This window comes from Ictidomys tridecemlineatus, chromosome X (genome assembly GCF_052094955.1).
Source record: "Ictidomys tridecemlineatus isolate mIctTri1 chromosome X, mIctTri1.hap1, whole genome shotgun sequence".
In the NCBI taxonomy this organism is placed as follows: Eukaryota; Metazoa; Chordata; class Mammalia; order Rodentia; family Sciuridae; genus Ictidomys; species Ictidomys tridecemlineatus.
This window is the reverse complement of record NC_135493.1, coordinates 62,234,253-62,255,144: the sequence shown is the minus strand read 5'-3', so window position 1 is coordinate 62,255,144 and position 20,892 is coordinate 62,234,253. Positions and strand designations below refer to the sequence as shown.

Below are 20,892 nucleotides of genomic sequence, written 5' to 3'. Positions count from 1 at the left end.
CTATTAAGTTAGTCCAATGATACCAATTATTCTTTGTAATTGTTGGGAAATCTTCAAATTCAGGAAATTTAGGACGTTGGATATGTTTAGCATCCAATCTATATGTGATGTCTGAAATACATAGTTTTGTAAACTGCCAAGTTAAAATCATACAAAAGAAAATAAAAATATTTATGGGCATTAGTCTTTTCTAATTTTACTAACTTCCCCCTTGGAAGAAATATTAGTTAAAATTTTTTGATCCATTTCAATTTCCCATTATATTATGTCACTGAAAATGGAATGCTAGACTTCAGAAAAATTAAAGAACTGCAACTTCTTACTAAAATACCTTCAAATTGTCAGGTGGTCTGTCTGTTTTCCATCTGTGAATACTGATGTATAAAAATTATAATGCAAAAGTTTTTTCTTTTACAATAGTCCTGGACCCTGTTGCTGCAGTGATAGTATAAACAATTGGAGGAAGACACCAGTTTCCTCAGAATACTTCTTGTTTCATTTGGGTCATAAAATATATTGGACAAAATAAAGGAACACAAGGACCAAGTTCTTCTTTATCTTCAACTTTTTTGCAACATTTTTGGGAGAGTTGAGTGATTTGAAATGTACAAAGATAAAGATGAGATATGTAATATGAATATTGAAAGTATATGGGAACTTATTGCATAAGAAGGCTAAAATATTTCCTATTTGATACTCTTCAAACTAAAAGGCAATGGGAAATGACTCTATATAAATACATTTCTAGTGGGTTTATTACATTTTTATAGAATCATTGAAGACGGAAGTGATCTTAGAAGTTGCTATGGTTGGAATATTCATATCCTCCTCTCAAAATTACAATATTGAACTCCAAATCCTCAAGGTAATAGTGTTAGGAGATAGGGCCTTTGAAAGTTTAACAAATCATAAGGGTAAACTCTCATAAATGGCATTAGTGCATTTTACAATGAAACCCCAGAGAGTACCCTCACCCCTTCCATCATTTGAAGTTACAGCAAAAACACCACTATCTGTATAGACCTGTACTGGACACAAAATATGCTAGCACATTGACCTTGGATTTCTCTACCTTTATAAGTGTGAGAAAAATAAATTCTGTTGCTTATAAGCCACCCAGTCTCTAGTATTTTGTAGTAGCCACTTGTGGTGGTTAATTTTATAGGCTAACCTAATTGTGCTAAGGGATACCCAGATAGCTAGTAAAACAATATTTCATGTGTTTCATGAGGATGAGCTGTAAGACATTAGTATTGGAATAGGTAGACTGAGAAGTTAACTCTTTAGATAAAAGGGAGGGCATCAGTCCAATCACTGAGAGCCTTAAGTTTCCATATTACCTTTGCATAAAAACTCCAGGAATATGGAACTGTGCAAGTTTACTAAGTCCAGTTTTTGCACAGTTTTGTTTAAAGTTTCTCATTCTTAAACTGATTCAATATTTATTTTCTTTTTTCTTGTTGGCAATGTTTCCATTTCTTTCCTCCAGATTTTCTTCAGCTCAATCTCCCTATAAATTCCAGCTATTCTAGAGTATATTTTCTTTGTTTCAAATTAAACACTCTTAATTTTGAAATACACAGTTTTAAAATAATTTTGTATGATACATTAACAAGTTATTTTGTCACTATGGGCCTCGAGCTCCTTATGTGCAAAATCAGGGAACTAGTTTCCAAATCTTGTACTTTCCTGACTATAAATGTAGCTCTGAGGTGGTAATACATCTGTAGATTAACACTATATATTTTCTACCAGAATTTCTATGTATTAACATCAAAAATATAATGGGTATTAAAATGAGTACCATCAGATCCCATACATTTCCAAGCACATCTCTGTTAAAAAATAATATGAACCTATATTTCAAACTTTTAGTGTAAATATATGTTACTATATATTTGGTAATCTGTGCATGATATATAGAGTATATCTTTTTGTTAGAAATTCACTCACTAGGGCTGGGGATGTGGCTCAAGTGGTAGCGCACTTGCCTGGCATGCATGGGGTGCTGGATTCTATCCTCAGCACCCATAAAAATAAAAAATAAAGATGTGTCCACCGAAAACTAAAAAATAAATATTAAAAAATTCTCTCTCTTTTTCTCTCTGTTAAAAAAAGAAATTCATTCACTAATTCCACAAATAGTACAAAGCAACTATTATGTACCAAGCACTGTTATGGTGCTGGGGATATGGTGGTGAACATAATAGGCAAATCTGTATTCTGATGGATATTGAACTTACAAACTACAAGTGATTATAATGAACAAATAGATAAATATAAATATAAATTACAACTCTTGAACAAGTGTTACAAAGAACCATCTAAAATATTAAAAGACAATGACATAGTGTAGCAAAGTCTTTTTCAAAATTACCTGATCATAAAAATTATGATTGGAGGAGGTTTCTCAAAAAACCAAAGATAGAACTTCTACATGACCCAACCATACAACTCCTAGATGTATGTATAAATAAAGCAAGTAAAATCAGCATACAAAATAGATACCAGCACAACCATGTTTATTGTTAGCACTATTCACAGTACTCAAGATATGGAATCTAGATAGGTGCTTGTCAAATGATGAGTGGATAAACAAAATATGGTATTTAGACACAATGGAGTATATTCAACTATAAAGAAGAATGAAGCTTCTATACAGTAAAGGAAATTATCAATAATGTGGAGAGAGAGCCTACAGAGGGTGAGAAAATCTTTATCACATAGATAGAGCACTAAACTCCAGGATATATTAAGAACTCAAAAAGCTAAGCACCAAAAAAAAAAAAAAACCCAATCAATAAATGGGCCAAGGACCTGAACAGACACTTCTCAGGAGATCATATACAATCAATCAACAAATATATGAAAAAATGTTCATCATCACTAGCAATTAGAGAAATGCAAATCAAAACCATTCTAAGATTTCATCTCACTCCAGTCAGAATGGCATCTATTATGAAGACAAACAACAATAAGTGTTGGCAAGGATGTGGGGGAAAAGGCACACTTATACACTGCTGGTGGGGCTGCAAATTTGTGCAGCCAATATGGAAAGCAGTATGGAGATTCCTTGGAAAATTGGGAGTGGAAACACCATTTGACCCAGCTATCCCTCTCCTTGGTCTATATCCAAAGGACTTAAAAACAGCATACTACAGGGACAGAACCACATTAATGTTTATAGCAGTACAATTCACAATAGCTAAACTGTGGAACCAACCTAGATTCCCTTCAATAGATGAACGGATTAAAAAAAATGTAGCATATATACACAATGGAATATTACCCAGCAATAGAAAGAGAATAAAATCATGGCATTTGCAGGTAAATGGGTGGCATTGGAGAAGATAATGCTAAGTGAAGTTAGCCAATCCCAAAGGACCACATGATGAAAGTTTTCTTTGATATAAGGAGTCTGATTCATAGTGGAGTAGGGAGGGGGAGCATTGGAGGAATAGACAAACTCTAGATAAGGCAGAGGGGTGGGAGGTAAAGGGAGGGAGCAGGGGTATGATAATGGAATGTGATGAACATTATTATCCAAAATACATGTACGACAACATGAATTGGTGTGAATAAACTTTGTATACAACAAGAGATAAAGAAAAATTGTGTTCTATATGTGTAATAAGAATTGTAATGCATTCTGCTGTCATATATAAATAAAAATATTAAAAAAAGAGTGGTTATTATCATGAATACAAGCAACAATACATGTTGGTGAGGTTGTGGGGAAAATAGGTACATTCATATATTGCTGGTGGGACTGAAAATTGGTGCAACCAATATGGAAAGCAGTATGGAGATTCCTCAGAAAATTTGGAATGGAACCACCATTTGACCTAGTTATCTCACTTCTTGGTTTATACCCAAAGGGTTTAAAATCTACATACTACAGTGACACAACGACATCAATGTTTATAGCAGCTCAATTCACAATAACTAAACTGTGGAACCAAGCTAGGTGCCCTTCAACAGATGAATAAAGAAACTGAGGTATATATACACAACAAAATATTACTCAGCCTTAAAGAAGAATGAAATTATGGCATTTTCCAGTAAATGAATGGAACTAGAGAATATAATGCTAAGTGAAGGAAGGCAATCCCAAATAACCAAAGGCTGAATGTTTTCTCTGATATGTGAATGCTAATTCTCAATAAGGGCTAGGGAAGAATAGAGGTACTTTGGATTACACATAAGGGATTGAAGGGAGGGGGTTTGGGAGTAAGATTGGCAGTAGAATTAATCAGACATTATTATATGATTACATGACCTGTGTAACTCTATATCATGTACAATTAGAAGAATGGTAAGTTATACTCCATTTATATATGATGCGACTAAATGTACTCTACTGTCATGTGTAAGCAATTAGAAAAAATAAAAAATCATCAAATAAATAAAAGATGTGAGAGTAAAAAAGCAGTAAATCCTATAATTTTCAGGAAAATGGATGCAACTAGAGTTCAACCTGTTAAACAAAATAATTCATACACAGAAGAAAAAGTACCATATATTTTCTATGGGATGTGGAAGCTTTAAAAACAGATGATCTGAAACCAGGCATAGTGGCACACACCTGTTAATCCCAGTGACTCTGAAGGAAGAGGCAGGAGAATCTCAAGTTCAAAGCCTGCCTTGGAAACCTGGCAATCTCCCAAGCAACTTAGTGAGACTATATCTCAAAATTAAAAAAAAAAAAAAAAGAAAAAGAAATGGGCTGGGGATGTTGCTCAGTTTTTAAGTGCCCTTGGGTTCAATTCCTGGTACCAGAAAAAAAGAGTGATCTGAATGTACAAGATGGACTGTTATGTACTGCTAGAAACTGGGAAGGGGGGTGGGGAGAGGAGAGAGAGGGAAGAACAAAAGATGGTAGAAAGGAGTGTAGACATGATCAATACATGTTATATGCATGTGCACAAATTTCACAGTGAGACTCATTGATTTGTATAATTAATAAAAAGAATACTATTAGGGAAAAGGAAACACAGATTCTCAGGTCCTTCCTTGCAATTTTTGATTCTACAGGCATAGAATTGAGTAATCAAAATTTTTAATAAGTATCCATGATAATTTTTATGAAGAGGCATAAACTACTAAGTTATAAACAGAAATGATGTTAGACTGGGTGTAAAGAGACCTGGCCTCTAGTGACTGGCTGCCTGAGTTATCTTGGGAAAGTTGTTCTCTAATTTCATGCAAATATATTAAAGATACTGAATTCAATCCCAAGGTGCTCACCAACTTTGAACCAATGTTTATGTAGATAAGAAAGTTTTTACATAATAACTGAAAAGTACTGTTCTATGAAATCAACTTCTAATTTAACCATGCTCCTTTGAATATAAATATAATGTTAAACAAAAAGTACATGTTTTCCATGAAGTTTGTCAATTTAATTGTATTTCAAACATTTAAACATTTACTTCAAACATGTTGTTCATACAAATATCTGACCACACAAAATTACTTTGTCACATACATCTACTATAATCCTAACACAGATGAAAGGGCAATTTCAACAACACAGGAGAGGAAGATAACTTTAGTGAGAAATTACTGTGCTTCATATGTTATCCACATATAATATTTCAAAACAGTTCTATGATATATTAACTTCATTTCCTGATAACTGAAGTACAGAGATATTTTTTAAAAAATGATGATGGGAAACTACAAGTTCTTTGGGAAAGCTGCATTTTTCACATGACACTTAGAAGAGGTCTGGCATATAATGGGTATTCAGTTTACCTGAATATAAATGGATGTCAATACATAATGGGCACTAACCTGGGAATGACATTTCAAGTTAAAGAAACACTAATATTCAATAAAGTCAAAGGAGAAGTATACAAAATCTGTTTCCTATACTTCTTAGAAGTACAATAGCCCTCATTTATCCACAATTTTATTTTCTTAAGTTCCAGTCATCTGTGGTCAATTGCAGTCTGAATATATTAATATATGTCTTTACACTTTCAAGAGAGTACATTCATTTGATTTTTATTATAGTTCATTGTTATAATTATTCTATTTTATTATATTACTATTGCTGATCTCTAATTATGCATAATTTACTTATTTTAATTATTATAATTATTAAAACACAAACTAATGGATTACACTGTTAACATTTCTACAGATGCATGTATTATGCCTGCTCCATTCTCCTGCCTTTCCCTACCTCTCATTCTCACCCCTACCCATGATCTCTTTCCAGACCCTAATAGTCTCACTTATACTTTCCGGTTAAAAAAGATTTTTCCCCTTTAGCTTATACATATAAAGGAAAAACTTATTTTTCTTTCCGTGTCAGGTTTATTTTGCTTAATATCATGAACTCCAGTTCCATCCATTTTCCTGCATATCGCAAGATTTTCTTTTTGTTTTAGCTGAATAATACTCCTTTGTGTGTATAAACCATATTTTATCAATTCATTCATCTACTGAAAATCACTTAGGCTAATTCCTATCTTGACTAATTTTGAATACTGGTGATATAAACCTTTGTATGGAAACATATGTTTTGTATGCTAAATTTATTTCTTTTGAATAAATACCCAAGGGTGGTGTAGATGATCATATGGTAGTTCTTTTTCTTTTTTTGGGGGGTGGTTTTGTTTGCTTTTTTCGTGAGGAACCCCTATACAGTGTTCCAAAGTGGCTGTATTAATTAATTTATATTCCCATGAAAAGTGCACTAAGGATTCCTGTTTCTTCACAAGCTCACCAGCATTTATTATTTTTTATTTTTGATAGTATTCATTATAACTGGGGTAACATACAATCTTAATATATTTTTCATTTGCATTTCCTTGATGGTTAAGGTAATAAGCATTTCTTTATATATTTATTAGTCATTTGTACTTCACTTTGTGAAGTATGTGGTCAGAACATTGGACTATTAACTAATCAGTTCATTTGTTTTTCATTGCTAAGTTTTTTTAGTTCTTAACATATCCAGGATATTGATCCTCTGTCAAAGGATTATCTGGAAAAGATTTTCTCCCATTATTTATGTTGTCTTTCACTCTATTGATTGCTCCCTTTGCTGTACAGAGACTTTTTAATTATATGTAATTCCATTTGTCAATTTTTGATTTGATTCCTGGGCTATTGTAGTTCTATGCAGAAAATCATTATCTGTGCCCAAATTTTAATGTGATTTTTCCATATTTTCTTGTAACCATTTCAAATTTTCTCATCCTATATTAACCTCTTTTGTATATTTTGATTTGATTTTTTAATAGGGTGACAGGACTCTAGTTTCAATCTTATACATGAGAGTATCCAGTTTTCCCAATACTGTTTGTCAAAGAGGCTGTCCTTTCTCCAGCATGTTTATGGCTTCTTTGTTGAGCATCAATCAATTGGCTGAATATGTGTGAACTTATTTATGGGTCTTCTGTTCCATTGTTCTATGGGTCTGTTTGTATGCCAATGCCATTATGGGTTTTTTGTTTTGTTTGTTTTGTTATTACTATGGCTTTGTATTATGTTTTTAAACCAGGAATTGCCATACCTTCAGCATTTCTGTTTTCTCAGGATTGTTTTTGCTATTCAGGATATTTAGTGTTTCCAAATGAATTTTAGGATGTTTTCTAGTGATAGGAAGAATGTCATTGGTAATTTTCACATGGATTGCATCAAATCTGTAGTTGTCTTTGTGAGACAGTCATTTTTAACATTAATTCTCCCAGTCCATGAACATGGGGGTATTTCTATCTTCTTCTGTTTTCTTACAGTTCTTTCTTCAAAGTTTTGTAATTTTCATTGCAAAGTTTTTCAATTTCTTACATTTATTCCTAGTTATCATATTGGTAGTTATTATGAATATGACTGCTTTCATAATTTCTCCCTTAGCAAGTTTATTATTGATATATAAGAAAAGTTACTGTATTTTGTATCTTGTTAGTTTGCTGAATTTGTCTGTTCTAAAATCTTGTGGTGGGCCGGGGGTGATGGCACATAGCTGTAACTGCAGTAAATTAGGAGGCTAAGGCAGGAAGATTGCAAGTTCAAGGCCAGGTCGGGCAATGTAATGAGAATGTGTTTCAAAGTAAAAAATAAAATAAAATAAAATGTGTGGGGATGTGGCTCAGTGGTAGAGAGCGGAAATGCTTTCAGTTTTTTCCCCATTTAGGATGATATGGATATGCATTTGTAGTTGTGAGATTTCTTCAGTTTCTCTTGCCAGTGACCTCTATTTTCATTCTAAGATTCAAGAAATTTATTTATTGAATTTGTGAAAATTTGCTTTGTGTTCTAATATATAGTTTATTTTGGAAAAGTCTATATACTAATGAAAAGAATGTGTATTCTCCAGTTGTGGGAAGGGATATTCTACAGATGTCAGTTAAGTCTTACTTGTCTCTACTATAATTTAACTCCATGTTTCTTTGTTGATTTTTTTTTCCTGCATGATCTGTCTATTGTTTAGAGTGGGGTATTAGAATGACACACCATTACTGAATTGAGGCTTATTTCACACTTTATTTCCAGTAGTATTTGTTTATGAAGTTGTGTTATTTAACATTTACGGCATATAAATTTATAATAGTAACAATAACTATATCTTCCTGGTGTATTGTTCCTTTGATCAATGTATTATGATATTTTCTGTCTCTTGGATGTGGGTATAGCTATTGAAGCTAGATTTCATATTCCATTTGCTTAGAATAACTTTTTTCCATCCTTTAACTTTCAATATGTGTATGGTTTTACAGGTGAGGTAAGTTTCTTGTATAGAAAACACTACTACAATTTATGTTTTATTTTTTTTATATTTATTTTTTAGTTCTCGGAGGACACAACATCTTTGTCTGTATGTGGTGCTGAGGATTGAACCCGGGCCGCACGCATGCTAGGCGAGCGTGCTACCGCTTGAGCCACATCCCCAGCCCCAACAATTTATGTTTTAATACATTCATCCAATCTGCATTTTTTAGTTGGAGAATGAAGACTACTACTTACAGTCATAGATAGTACTGAAAGATTTGTGCTTTTTCCTATCACTTTATTGATTTTCTTTTGGTTGTTTAGAGTATTCTATGTTAATTTGTTCCTATTTTATTCAACCTAAAAAATTGATGGTTTACTGTATTGATAGAGTTGATTTTTCTTATCTCATTTGTATGACTCATCCTCTAGTGGGGTTTTATTCTTTTACATGCAAACATGATTGTGTTTGTCTCTCTTCCTCTTCTGCACATAGATTTTCCTTAAGCATTTTTTGTAATGATGGTCTAGTCGTCATGAACTTCCTTGGTTTTTGTTTATCCTGGATTATCTTTTATTCCTCATTGATTCTGAATATTAATCTTGTTGGAAAACACAATCTTCTTTGCCAGTTATCTTCTTTTAGCACTTGAGATACTATGTTCCATATCCTCCTGGCCTTTAGAGTTACTGCTGAGAAATCTGTCATTACCATACTGGGTTTGCCTTTAAATGTAATTTGCCAATGCTCTCTTAGCAGTCTTTAATATTCTTTCTTTGTCCAGTACTTTTGGCAATCTAACTGTAGTATGTCATGTACTTGTTCTTTTCTGGTTACGTCTATTTTTGGTTCCTAATATATCCTATACCTGCACATTAAAGTCTTTCCCAAGATTTGAAAAGTTTTCTGCTCTTATTTTACTATGTTCTCTATGTCCACAGTATGTAGCCTCTACTCCAGTATACTGATTATATAGACATTTGATCTTTTGATGGTGTCCCAGACATCTTGTATCTTCTTTTCATTCTTTCTTAATTTTTATTGCTGTCTGAATGCAATATTTTAGTGGAGATGTCTTCAATATCCAAAATTCTTTCTTCTGATTGATTTAAACTGTTTGAGACTTTTAGTTGTTTTTTTTTTTAATCTGACTAATTGCCTTTCATTTCCAAGATTTCTATTTGGTTCTTTTTTTTCAAAAATACCAATATGAATTGCTCTTTACCATGCTACATTGTCTTCTTTATTTTCTTCAACTGTTTACTTGTATTCTCTTGGATTTCATTGAGATTTTTTAACACAATTGAGTTCTTTATCTAACATTTCATCTATTTTGATATCTTTGAAGTATATTACTACAAATTTATGTACTTTAGGAGGTGACATACAGCAGTCTCCAACCATAAGAAGAGCTTCAAGCCCTTAAGCTTAACTGGAGCAACCAGCATCAGAATCACTTTCAAGTAACAGAGTTACTAACAACAGTGCCTGTGGAAATCTGCAACTCCTAATAGGGTCTACTATTTCCAAAGTAGAAGTAAACACAAATGGCACATCTCAAATATTCTGCTACCTATACCATAAACTGCCTGAAGTAGCACAGTGTCCCATTCTTACAAATCTTACAGAGACAATGGGTCTCTTTAACACTGATAGAGTATTCTCTATGCTCAAACTCACAAATTACAAAGAAGCTACAGAAAAAATTACACTATGGAGTCAAGTTGGAAATAAAATTAACATTATATAACAAATTGACACCCCAATTCACAATGGCAGAAGAAAGCTGCATATAAAAAGGGCACAATATTTAAAAAGGAGAGATAGTCATCCCAACAAATGTACAAATCTCAACATAGAAACATAAGAAATATGAAAAGTAAAGAAGCATGTCACCTCCTAAAATTCATAATGTTCAGTCTTTCTTCTTCTGGATTTAATCTGTTGTTGAGGCTTTTAGCTGAATTGTTTTTTAGTCTGACTAATGCCTTTCATTTTCACAGCGAGGACTGAGGGCTAGACTCTCAACTCCTACTCATGGGACTTCCTTCAGATTTACTTCTCTCCATGATCTGACAAGGTGTGGATGCCACTAATGTAGAGGACAGACATAGATGTGATGCCATTAACTATTGTGTTTTTCCTCTCTGATTCTGCTGTGGGGCATCTGCCCAGGAGCTGGATGTCATCCTCCCCCTATCAATGATCATCTGGATATAGGTTTAGATCAATGATATTATGTCCACTCTTTTCTATAAACAAAAAATTTCTGCCAGGGTTTGTTTGGGACCGGATTGTGATTGGAACTGGGCTGAATTCCTCCTAGTTGAACTTGGAGTACAGCTCATAGGTAGAGCACTCACACAATATGTTCAAGGCCCTGGTATGATAACTAGTACTGTGAGACACCAAGAAAAAAGAGAAACAAGAAATATAAATTAAATAATAAATACAGATAAATAAAAAGTTAAATGTGGAACAAAGAAGGAATACATAACATTATTAAAAACAATAATAAAAGATAGAATGGATGGAGAGAAAAAAAACAAAAATTCTACCTAGCCAAATTGCATGGAAATGCTTCTCTCCAGGTGTTCTAATACCAGATGGTAGGGATGAGAAGCAGTAATATGTTGTGACTACAGTTTGTTTTAATTCTTCTCAGCTCTTGCCAAAGATATTGATGTGGTATGCAGTTGCTCCTTTTGTTTCTTGCTGAATAAATTAAAGTGAAATGTGTTCACCATTTCTATCTGCATATTCTATCTGCAGGTTTTCAGTCTTTGCACCTAGGGTTATGGCAAATGTTAGAGCCACAATGAGCCCTTCTCACCTACTAAGTTTTGGAAGAAGGTGAATCATGTGGAGTGTGTATTTGCTCTGGAGGTTTTTTGTCTATGCACTTAGAGGTTGTGGTAAATGTCAAAGCCATGAAAGATCCTCAGAATGCCTCTGAGGCTGGAAGGAGCAACTGAACCATTGGGTTCTGTGATTGGCTACTCTTAATTTTGGTGCCTTCAGTCCTGCCCCACCACATGCAAAACCACACATGGCAGTATAATTGAACCACTGTGCCTTCCACTCCTGTCTCTTGTCACAGCCTGCATTCCCTGCAACATAAATCTCTCAGCAGGTCTATGTCAGAGACTTTCTCTCAAGCATGGCTACTCCTGCTCAGTCAATGCAGTGGAGTGTCCACAGGGGCACTGGGATGTGATTTTGCTGAGTTATCTTATCCCCAAAGCAGTTTGGTCTCTGACAATACAATTCTTTTCAAGATGGCTGCTGAATATAGTACTTTAAGAGTTTGCTGAAAGATGCAGTGAAATTCTTCTCCAAAGTTAGCTTGTTGTGAAGAATCCAGGTCATCTTTTTATTTAAGCTATTGGCATGCAAGATGCAGCATTCTACCTGAAACTGTTTTTCTCCCAACGGAAGTGCCAGGTACCAGGTGCTAGCCTGTTTCTCTTCTCTTGCTTCACTGTTTTCCATAATCTATGGAATTCACCAAGTTTTGTTTTCTGTGCTGTCAATTTCTAGTGCTCACACAAGCAGTTACACACCTGTTAACTTTGTTTCTATTCTGTGGAGAAGCAAACTAATACTGAGTGTCTTTATTCTGCCATCTTTGAGCCCTTTCTGTGTCTAATTTTGAAATCACCTTAATGATAGGCATTCATGTATGGAAAAACATAGTGTATAGAAGATCTGGCATTAATTGCAGCTTCAGGAATCCAGTGGAGATCTTGGAACATACTGCCCATGAATAAGCACAGGGAACAACTATATAAAAAGGAAAAATAAATCTAAAATTTCCAAATTATATTGTGAGTAATGGTTAACAGCCTGTGGCAAAGATTTTGTTATCAATAACTATCATAATGTTATCAATAACTAGAAGATATATTAGATTTTAGAACATCTGGGTAATTTCCTGAAATCTAGAGAATATATTTTATGGCAAACACATTCTTCTTTAGTGTAATTTACCAGATATTATAAAGAAACCCTCTTAAAACACATGACCTCTTCACCTTTTCTCCTTGACATGAACATCCTGACATGTTCAAAAATCACCAGAAATAATAGATAATATATAACCAAAATAGTATCATTTCTTCCTCCTTTTTCTTCTAATTAGGACTTTCTTCAGGGATACAGTATTCTGCACAAAGTAATGGTTCAGTGAGGGCTCTCATGTCAATGGCTTTGGTCATTGATAGAATACTTGTCAGGAATTCTCTGGATATTTTATCTTTTCACTGTATGCTTTAAAAAAGCTGCTGTCCTTTTCTCCTGTCTCTTGCAATTTGGGGATCTCAAGAAGGCTCTATGGCAGAAAATGACACAGATTCCTTACTAGTATCAGTGACATATTCATAGAAAATTTAAAAAAAAACTAAAAAACTCAGTAGACAGACAGTTTGAGCATAGTTACTGATGGTAGATCAAAAGGATAAATATATAAAAATGGGAATCTCAGAATAAAAGTTGTATTCCAGATGCAGAGAGTAACCAATCCAGAATGGAAAACATCAGAAGACTACAAGAAATATAGCTTCAGGATTTGTTTCACTACCAAATGTTTATGAATGAATTGAAAGGAGGTATATACAACTGGGAGAGTGTTTGAGGATATACTAGTATTAAGCACACAGAAATCTAAACAAGCAAACATAATATAAAAAACAAAAACTAAGTAAATTATGAACTTCAGGGTAATAAAATAATGTTATGCAGAAAGGGAAAAAACTGATATTGTACAACCCAATTGAATGATGTAACACATTTACATAGTCATAATAATGTTAATATTGAGTATCAAATTGATGAAAATTAAGGGAGGATAATGGAAGAGGAATTATGTATGTAAATAAAATGGTCAATGAAAGAATTCTAAAAAAGAGAATTTTTAAGAAAAAATCCTTGCATTTCAAAAAATGAATAGACATAGTCTAATGTTGAAAAATCAAGAAGTAGCAATATAAATAGATATGGAAAAGATACTTGGCTATTCCCCATACTTATTTTCACCTTTTTTCCAGAATAATAGCAGGTTTAGCTGGGCACATTAATGTCACAGTAAAATAATATTCATGCTTACCCTGTAGTTTGGGATGACCATGTGAATAATCTTTAGCCAGTTGGGTATAAGTTCAAATATCATATGGCAGTTTTACCCTTTAAAAGGTATTTTTTTAACACCCTTTGACACTTTTTCTTACCCTTCTCTGTTGTAATGCTTAGATTACATATGCCATCTTTTTGGACTTTGAAGAGGATGCATTATAAAATAACAAAATAGAAGATGAAGGCACCATGGTTTCAGGATTTCATAGAACAGAACTACTATGCTAGCTACTGGACTTACACATGGAATTATTTGTCTTAGTCCCTGTTACTTTGAGTTTTTGTTACTTACAGCTAAATGTAAATTTAATTAATATAGCACATCATGTATAGATGGAAGTAAATACAAATGAATCATCTAACAGAGTGGAAAGTGTTTGATTCTAGCTATTGAAAAACGGTAGGAATGGAGAAGTGAGGAATGTTCATTTTTTGACAAATTCTATAGAATGACTTAAGCTATATGCATGTATAACTTTGATTTAAAGAAATAAAAATAAATATGACAATGAGGACATATATTCTACACTTTCCTCTTTTTGGTTATTACCTAGGATTCTCATACAATGATCCCACTCCAATTCTTCTTCTGTCATTTATATTCTTGTGTCATCCTTGCTAGACTTTAAGCTCCTTAAAATTAAGAAGTGTCTAATGCATTTCTCCCTCCTTGTTAGTATAAATAACATATAGCATCATACTCAGTAAATAAAGAATTGAAATTGATTTCCCATCTGAATTCTAACAAGAAAGAGCAAGGCTCTAAACAGGATATTATCTATTTTTAAAATAGCATTCGTTTTGAGAAATCTGTTTTCCACCATTTCTCCCTGTTATTTGTTTTTTTCATATGTATGTAAGGAAATACTTTATTTCTTCCAGAATAAGTTTATGTTTTGTCACTTGTTCTTTAATAGTACTATTCTGTGGATCTCTTGGGATGATTCTTTGGTGTTTGCTGAAGCCAGTTCTTACTTTCTAACAAGGCTCACTTGTTAGCATCTCTTCACAACTTTGCATTGAAAGACACATCAGCTATGGTAGAAATATATTTTTTTTTGAGGGGAGGTAGGGGATACCAGGAATTGAACTCAGAGGCACTGAGCCACTTAGCCATATCCCCAGCCCTATTTTGTATTTTATTTAGAGACAAGGTCTCACAGACTTGTCTAGTGCCTCCCAGTTACTGAGGGTGGCTTTGCACACACAATCCTCCTGCCTCAGCCTCCTAGCCTCTTGGGATTACAGGCATGCACCACCATGCCTGGCTATGATGAAAATCTTTTTTAGTTTTATTAAATAGTGGGGATTGAACCCAAGGCCTTGCACATGTAAGTGCTTTATCACTGGATTGCATTCCTAGCCTTTGTAACAATAATTATTTGAGACAAGGTCTAAGTTGCCCAGGTTGACCTTGAATTTTCAATCTTCATGCCCATGCCTAAGCCTCCAAAGTAGCTTAGATTACAGGTGTGCACCCCTGGTCTAGGGTGGGAAATTTTATACCACAGAAATTAATAAATAATAATGTCACAATGTCATTTTCCTTAAACAGCTGATTGTTAAATACCAGAACCACCACTACCTAAAACCCCTTATTAAGGTTTTCATAAGTAATCAGCATATTTTTAAATCTATCATTCATTACAGGAATATGTGAGATTTATTTCTGATTACCTCATATAATTTAATAGCATTACTGAAATACATTTAACACCATACAATTCACTTATTTAATGTATACAGTTAAAACATTTTCAATGGATTCACAGATATGTGCAATAATCTCAATTCTCTACTTTCAAATTAATTACATTAATTCAGAACAAAAAGAAACCCCTATTCATTAGCAGCCATTACCCTGTCCTCCTTAACCTCGGGTGTGGACATCCACTAATGTACCTTCTATCTCTATAATTTGCTTATTTTTTTCTGCACATTTCATATAAATTGAATCATATAATATGTAAAATAATATGTGACTAGCTTATTTGCTTTTGAATGATACTTTCAAGGCCTATCCATTCTGCAGGCTGTGTCCACTTTTCATTCCTTTATATGGCTATATAATATTCTATTATATGCATATACTATATTTTGTTTTTCCATTCATTTGGTGGACATTTGGATCATCTCCACATTTTGGATATTGTGAATACTACTGTTATGAATATATGTGTATAAGTTTTCAGGTGGATATATGTTTCTTTTAAATTGAGTATTTATATAGAAATAGAATTGTTGAGAACTAAGATACCTCTATGTTAAATTTTTGAAGACAGTTTTCCAAAGTGTCTAAAAGATTTTACATTATGCCAAGCAGTGTATAAGGGTTCCAGTTTCTCTAAATCTTGACCAAAACTTGTTATTGTCTGTCTTCTTTATTGTAGTATAATGGTATGTGTTGAGTGGTTATCTCATTATGGACTAATGTTAAACATTTTTTTATGTCTTTATTGGCCATTTGCATACTTCCTTGGAGAAATGTTTTCACAGATCCTTTGTTTATCTTTAACTGCCATATTTGCCATTTCATAACTGAGTTGTAAGATTTATTTACATATTTGGATATGTTTAATATTAAATGCATAATTTAAAAAATCTATCATTCTGTGGGTTATCCTTTCATTTTATTTATGGCATTGTTTTTAGCACTTTGTGTGGTGTTTTAAAGCTTTCATTTATACCACTCATCATCTATAGCATGACAATTATTGAAAATGCCTTACCCGAACTATTTCACAATCAACATTTAATTCAGTTGCAACAGCTTCAATCTTCTCTCTGCAAACAGAGCCCAGGCTGGTCATACCATTGTCCCAGTATTTCTTCAGGGTGGCTAAGTCTCGATCACTGAACTGAGTACGGTCCTGTAGCTAAACAATACATTTTTTATTAAAAAATTAGAATAAACAAAGAAAGCAGTGCTATAGAAAGGGTCATCAGGGTGAGCTATACTGTTACTTTAAATGTAAACTAGTAGGTAAATTCATTTCATAATTCTCTGTTTCCTTATTTTGAAAATGAGTATTTTCATTTATTTTATTTCTGATGTGCTAGGATGAAGAGTTGGATTTTTAAAAAATATTTATTTTTAGTTGTATTTGGAAACAATATCTTTATTTTTTTAATTTATTTTTATGTGGTGCTGAATATCGAACCCAGGGCCTCACATGTGCTAGGTGGATGCTCTACCATTGAGCCACAATCCTAGCCAAGAGTTGGGTTTTTATCAGAAATTTTTAAAATGTTGGTTTTGAGTAATTATAATTACACAAATAATACTTATTAATTGTCAAAAATGTAGATAAATAAGAATATAAGTCACCCCGAATTTGTAAATAATACTTGCTAACATTTAATATATATATTTCTTCATTTTTTTGTATAAAACACATTCACATTCAAATACTACACACAGATAAAAACCAAAGATATGATCACATCAGTGCCTTTTGATAAATTAATCTAGATTTACCATACAAACCTTCTAGTTATATTGTAATTAATTTTAAAGGTAAGTAATTGAAATTTAAGAGGATAATATAGCTTTAAGAAAGCAAACATATTTATGATTTCAAAATTTTTCACAATAAACCTAACCTTTTTGTTCTCAATTTTTTTTATTCTATAAACTAAGGGCTTTACATTGTTTTAATTCAATGAATCCTAGAGGCAACCATAGGAAGTAAATTAGAAACATGATAGGATAATGACCTCCATTTTGCTGATAAGGTTTCAGGAAATAAAGGTCAAAGGACTCATTCAATAAGGGCATATAGAGTCCATGACAGAGTTAGAAACATAAATAGCTCTGATTTTTTCTACAGACTTTATCCCTATGAATTCTCCAATTATCTCAATGGGTAGTGGAAAAATCCAAAAATGGACTTTAATTGAAACTATGTGTGTCTGGGTATTTGTCTGTGTATCTGTATATTGTGGTGCGAGAAAAGAGACTGTGTGTGTGTGTGTGTGTGTGTGTGTGTGTGTGTGAGAGAGAGAGAGAGAGAGAGATAGATAGAGAGAGAGAGAGAGAGAGAGAGAGAGAGAGAGAGAGAGAGAGAGAGAAATTGACTGTAAATGTGAGTTTAATGCAAATGTTGAAAACCATGGCATGAGGCGTGAGTTTCTGTTGCTGCCTTCTGTCTAAGAAGATACTGTCTGGTCCAAAAGAGAGGCAAGATATCACACACTTCCTAGACATAGATGGCTTTTAACATTTCTTTTCTAAATGAAATCTAAAATGGAATCCTTCCTAAATCATATTTGGGTAACAGTGGAAAATTATATATAAAACAATAACTCATGACTTTAAAAAATTACAATAGCTAAAAATGATGTAATACTAAACAATTGGGAACAAGTATGTTTTAAATTAATTTTAGCCACAAGGAGGAAAAGTAATATGTGAATTCTCAGCTTAGTAACAAGAGTGATGTATCTATTAATATATTTGATCATTAGGTATATCTTTTCTCCTTACTTGAAAAAAACCCCTGAGTAACATGTATTATTTTTCCAAATACTAAATTACAAATTCCCAATAAATGAATCAAAACATGTCATCTCAGCTTTTTATCTTCAAGAGGAATAGCCCTAAATTGTTTTATTTATTTTTTAACAGCCTGACGATCATATTAAGAGCTCATCCTACATCAACTGCACAATATTGTGTAGCTTAAATTCTCAAAAGTTAGAAAAACATAAACAATATAAAATTCTAGGAAGTTCCAAATAATTCATCAAAACAGCCAACATAAATATACCCATAATTTTCCATTGCACCAAAATCTCCACTGCAAGTTAAGCTGCATTACTGTCAGAATGGAAGGAATAATGAACAGAACACTGAACACACTCAGCCAATTAATTTGTAATTCATTTAGAGGACATGCAAAGCTGATTCATCCCTTAAATTGAACTAAATAAAACCTGATTTGATTTGCTAGAAATGTGCTGGGGTCTTAGCATTAGCAATGCTAAAGGCGACCTTTTATGACAATGCCTATTAAGTAGAAGCTTATTGGGGAAGAGCGTTTATTTTTAAAGCTCCCTAAGAGCATATTTTAACTAAGAAAATAAATAAGGTAATAAAAATCAATTAGAATTAAAACTGAATACCCATTTAGAAAAGGGGAAAAATGGACATTTAAAGGAGAAAGTGATGTTTTCTCTATGTAAGACTAAAGTTAAAGTCAGTTTTATCTTTCTGTTGGAATCTCAAGCACCTTTATTTTTATTAGCATCCTGAAGAGTTAGCTGTGGTTCAGGTAAAGACAGGCAATTATTTTGTATATTTTGAGAAAAGAGTAGAGTTCTAATAACCCAGGAAATCTAGGTGAAAGCTGAGGCTTGGCACAAGTAACCAGATAATTTTGGTGGCTTTGCTCACCTCATATTGACATACAACAGAAATCTTCTGGCCGTTTCACAAACCTCAATGATACTTCTGGGAATTAATTAAGTCCTTTGCTTTTCTTTTAAAAATAACATTAAGTGACAAAAGTCTGATACGGGGTGCAGAGTTTTCTAAGTATACATCTTAGCTAAATGTGGAACTGAGCTATATATTTGTACCTAGATGAAGTTCTTTTGAATGACAACAAATATTTTGATGGGTCTTGCATTGAATCTGTATATTGCTTTTGGTAGTAGGGCCACTTTGGCAATATTAATTCTCCCTATCTAAGAACATGGGAGGTTGTGCCATGTTCTAAGATTTTCTTTAATTTTCTTCAGCGTTCTGTAATTTTCATTGTAGAGATATTTCACCTCCTTGGTAAGATTAATTCCCATGTATCTTCTTTGATGTTATTGTGTATGGGATGATTTTCTTGATTTTTTATTAGCAGAATCACTGTTGAAATACAGGAAAGATACTGAATTATGAACATTAATATTATATCAAGCTACTTTACTGAATATATTTATCACTCTAGGAGACTGCTGGTGGATTTTTTGTATCTTCTAGATATAGGATCATGTCATCAGGAAACAGATAATTTGACTTCTTCTTTTCCTATTTGTATCCCTTTAATTTTCTTCTCTTGCTTGATTGCTCTGGATAGAGTTTCAAGAAATATATTGAACAGAAGTGGTGAGAGTGGACATCCTTGTCTTAATTTCTGATTTTAAAGGAAAGGCTTTCAGTTTTTCTCCATTTGATATGATACATAGTCTTTATAATGTTGAGGTAAGTTTTCTAATTCAAGTAATACTTCATTCAGATTCCTTCATTAGTTTTTATTCATTCACTACCATTCCCTATCCAGAACCTCAGTTTTGATGATAGTTCATGCTGTTGAGATGTCAAACTTACCTTGTAAAATTTTATTCATCTCTCCACTAGATTATAAACTCCTTAATCAGCAAGGATCATGTGTTTTACATGTATTTATTTATTTACTTATTTATTTTCCAGTGCTGGAGATCAATCCTAGGGCCTTGGACAAGCTGTATAGTGAGCTACACCTTTAACCCTTGTAACAAAACAGAGTCAGATAATCAGGAAGTTATGAAATGTGCTATAATCTTGCTCCCTTCCTTAGTTGTAAACCCACAATCTTGACACCAAAAACAGCCACCATTAGTAATTTCTTCAGTAGCATTTCAGGATAAAAATGCACACATATTCTTATAAAAACCACAACACATGGATTGATATTACAAATTTTTCCACTCAATATTGTGCCATGAAAACTTTCAATATCAATGTAGATAGATATACCTTAATCTGTGTGTGTGTGTGTGTGTGTGTGTGTGTGTTTATGTGGTAAAAACATTTAACATGAGACGAAACTTCTCAATAAAAATTTAAGTGTACAATATACTACTAATTATTATAGGCACAGTTTTGTCTGGAATGTCTCTAGCACTTATTCATTCTATGAAATTTAAACTTCATATACAATGGATATATGCTAACTATTCCCATCTCCCTGCTGCTGCTGCTGCTAGAAACCGCTTTCCCAGTCTCTGCTTCTATATAATTGACTATTTAAAAAGATAATTTATGTAAGTTAAATAATGCAGTA

General features: G+C 33.0%; 1 protein-coding gene across 2 annotated transcripts in view; it reads right to left on the bottom strand.

The window, feature by feature from the left end:
* Window positions 1-20,892, bottom strand: part of Hdx (highly divergent homeobox) — a 108,612-nt gene that overhangs the window by 29,168 nt on the left and 58,552 nt on the right. For both annotated transcript variants that reach the window (XM_005328835.4, XM_040282691.2), the window contains one exon: window positions 16,585-16,731. In XM_005328835.4, coding sequence (XP_005328892.1) covers window positions 16,585-16,731 — 147 coding nt within the window. The remainder of the gene's footprint in view (window positions 1-16,584; window positions 16,732-20,892) is intronic.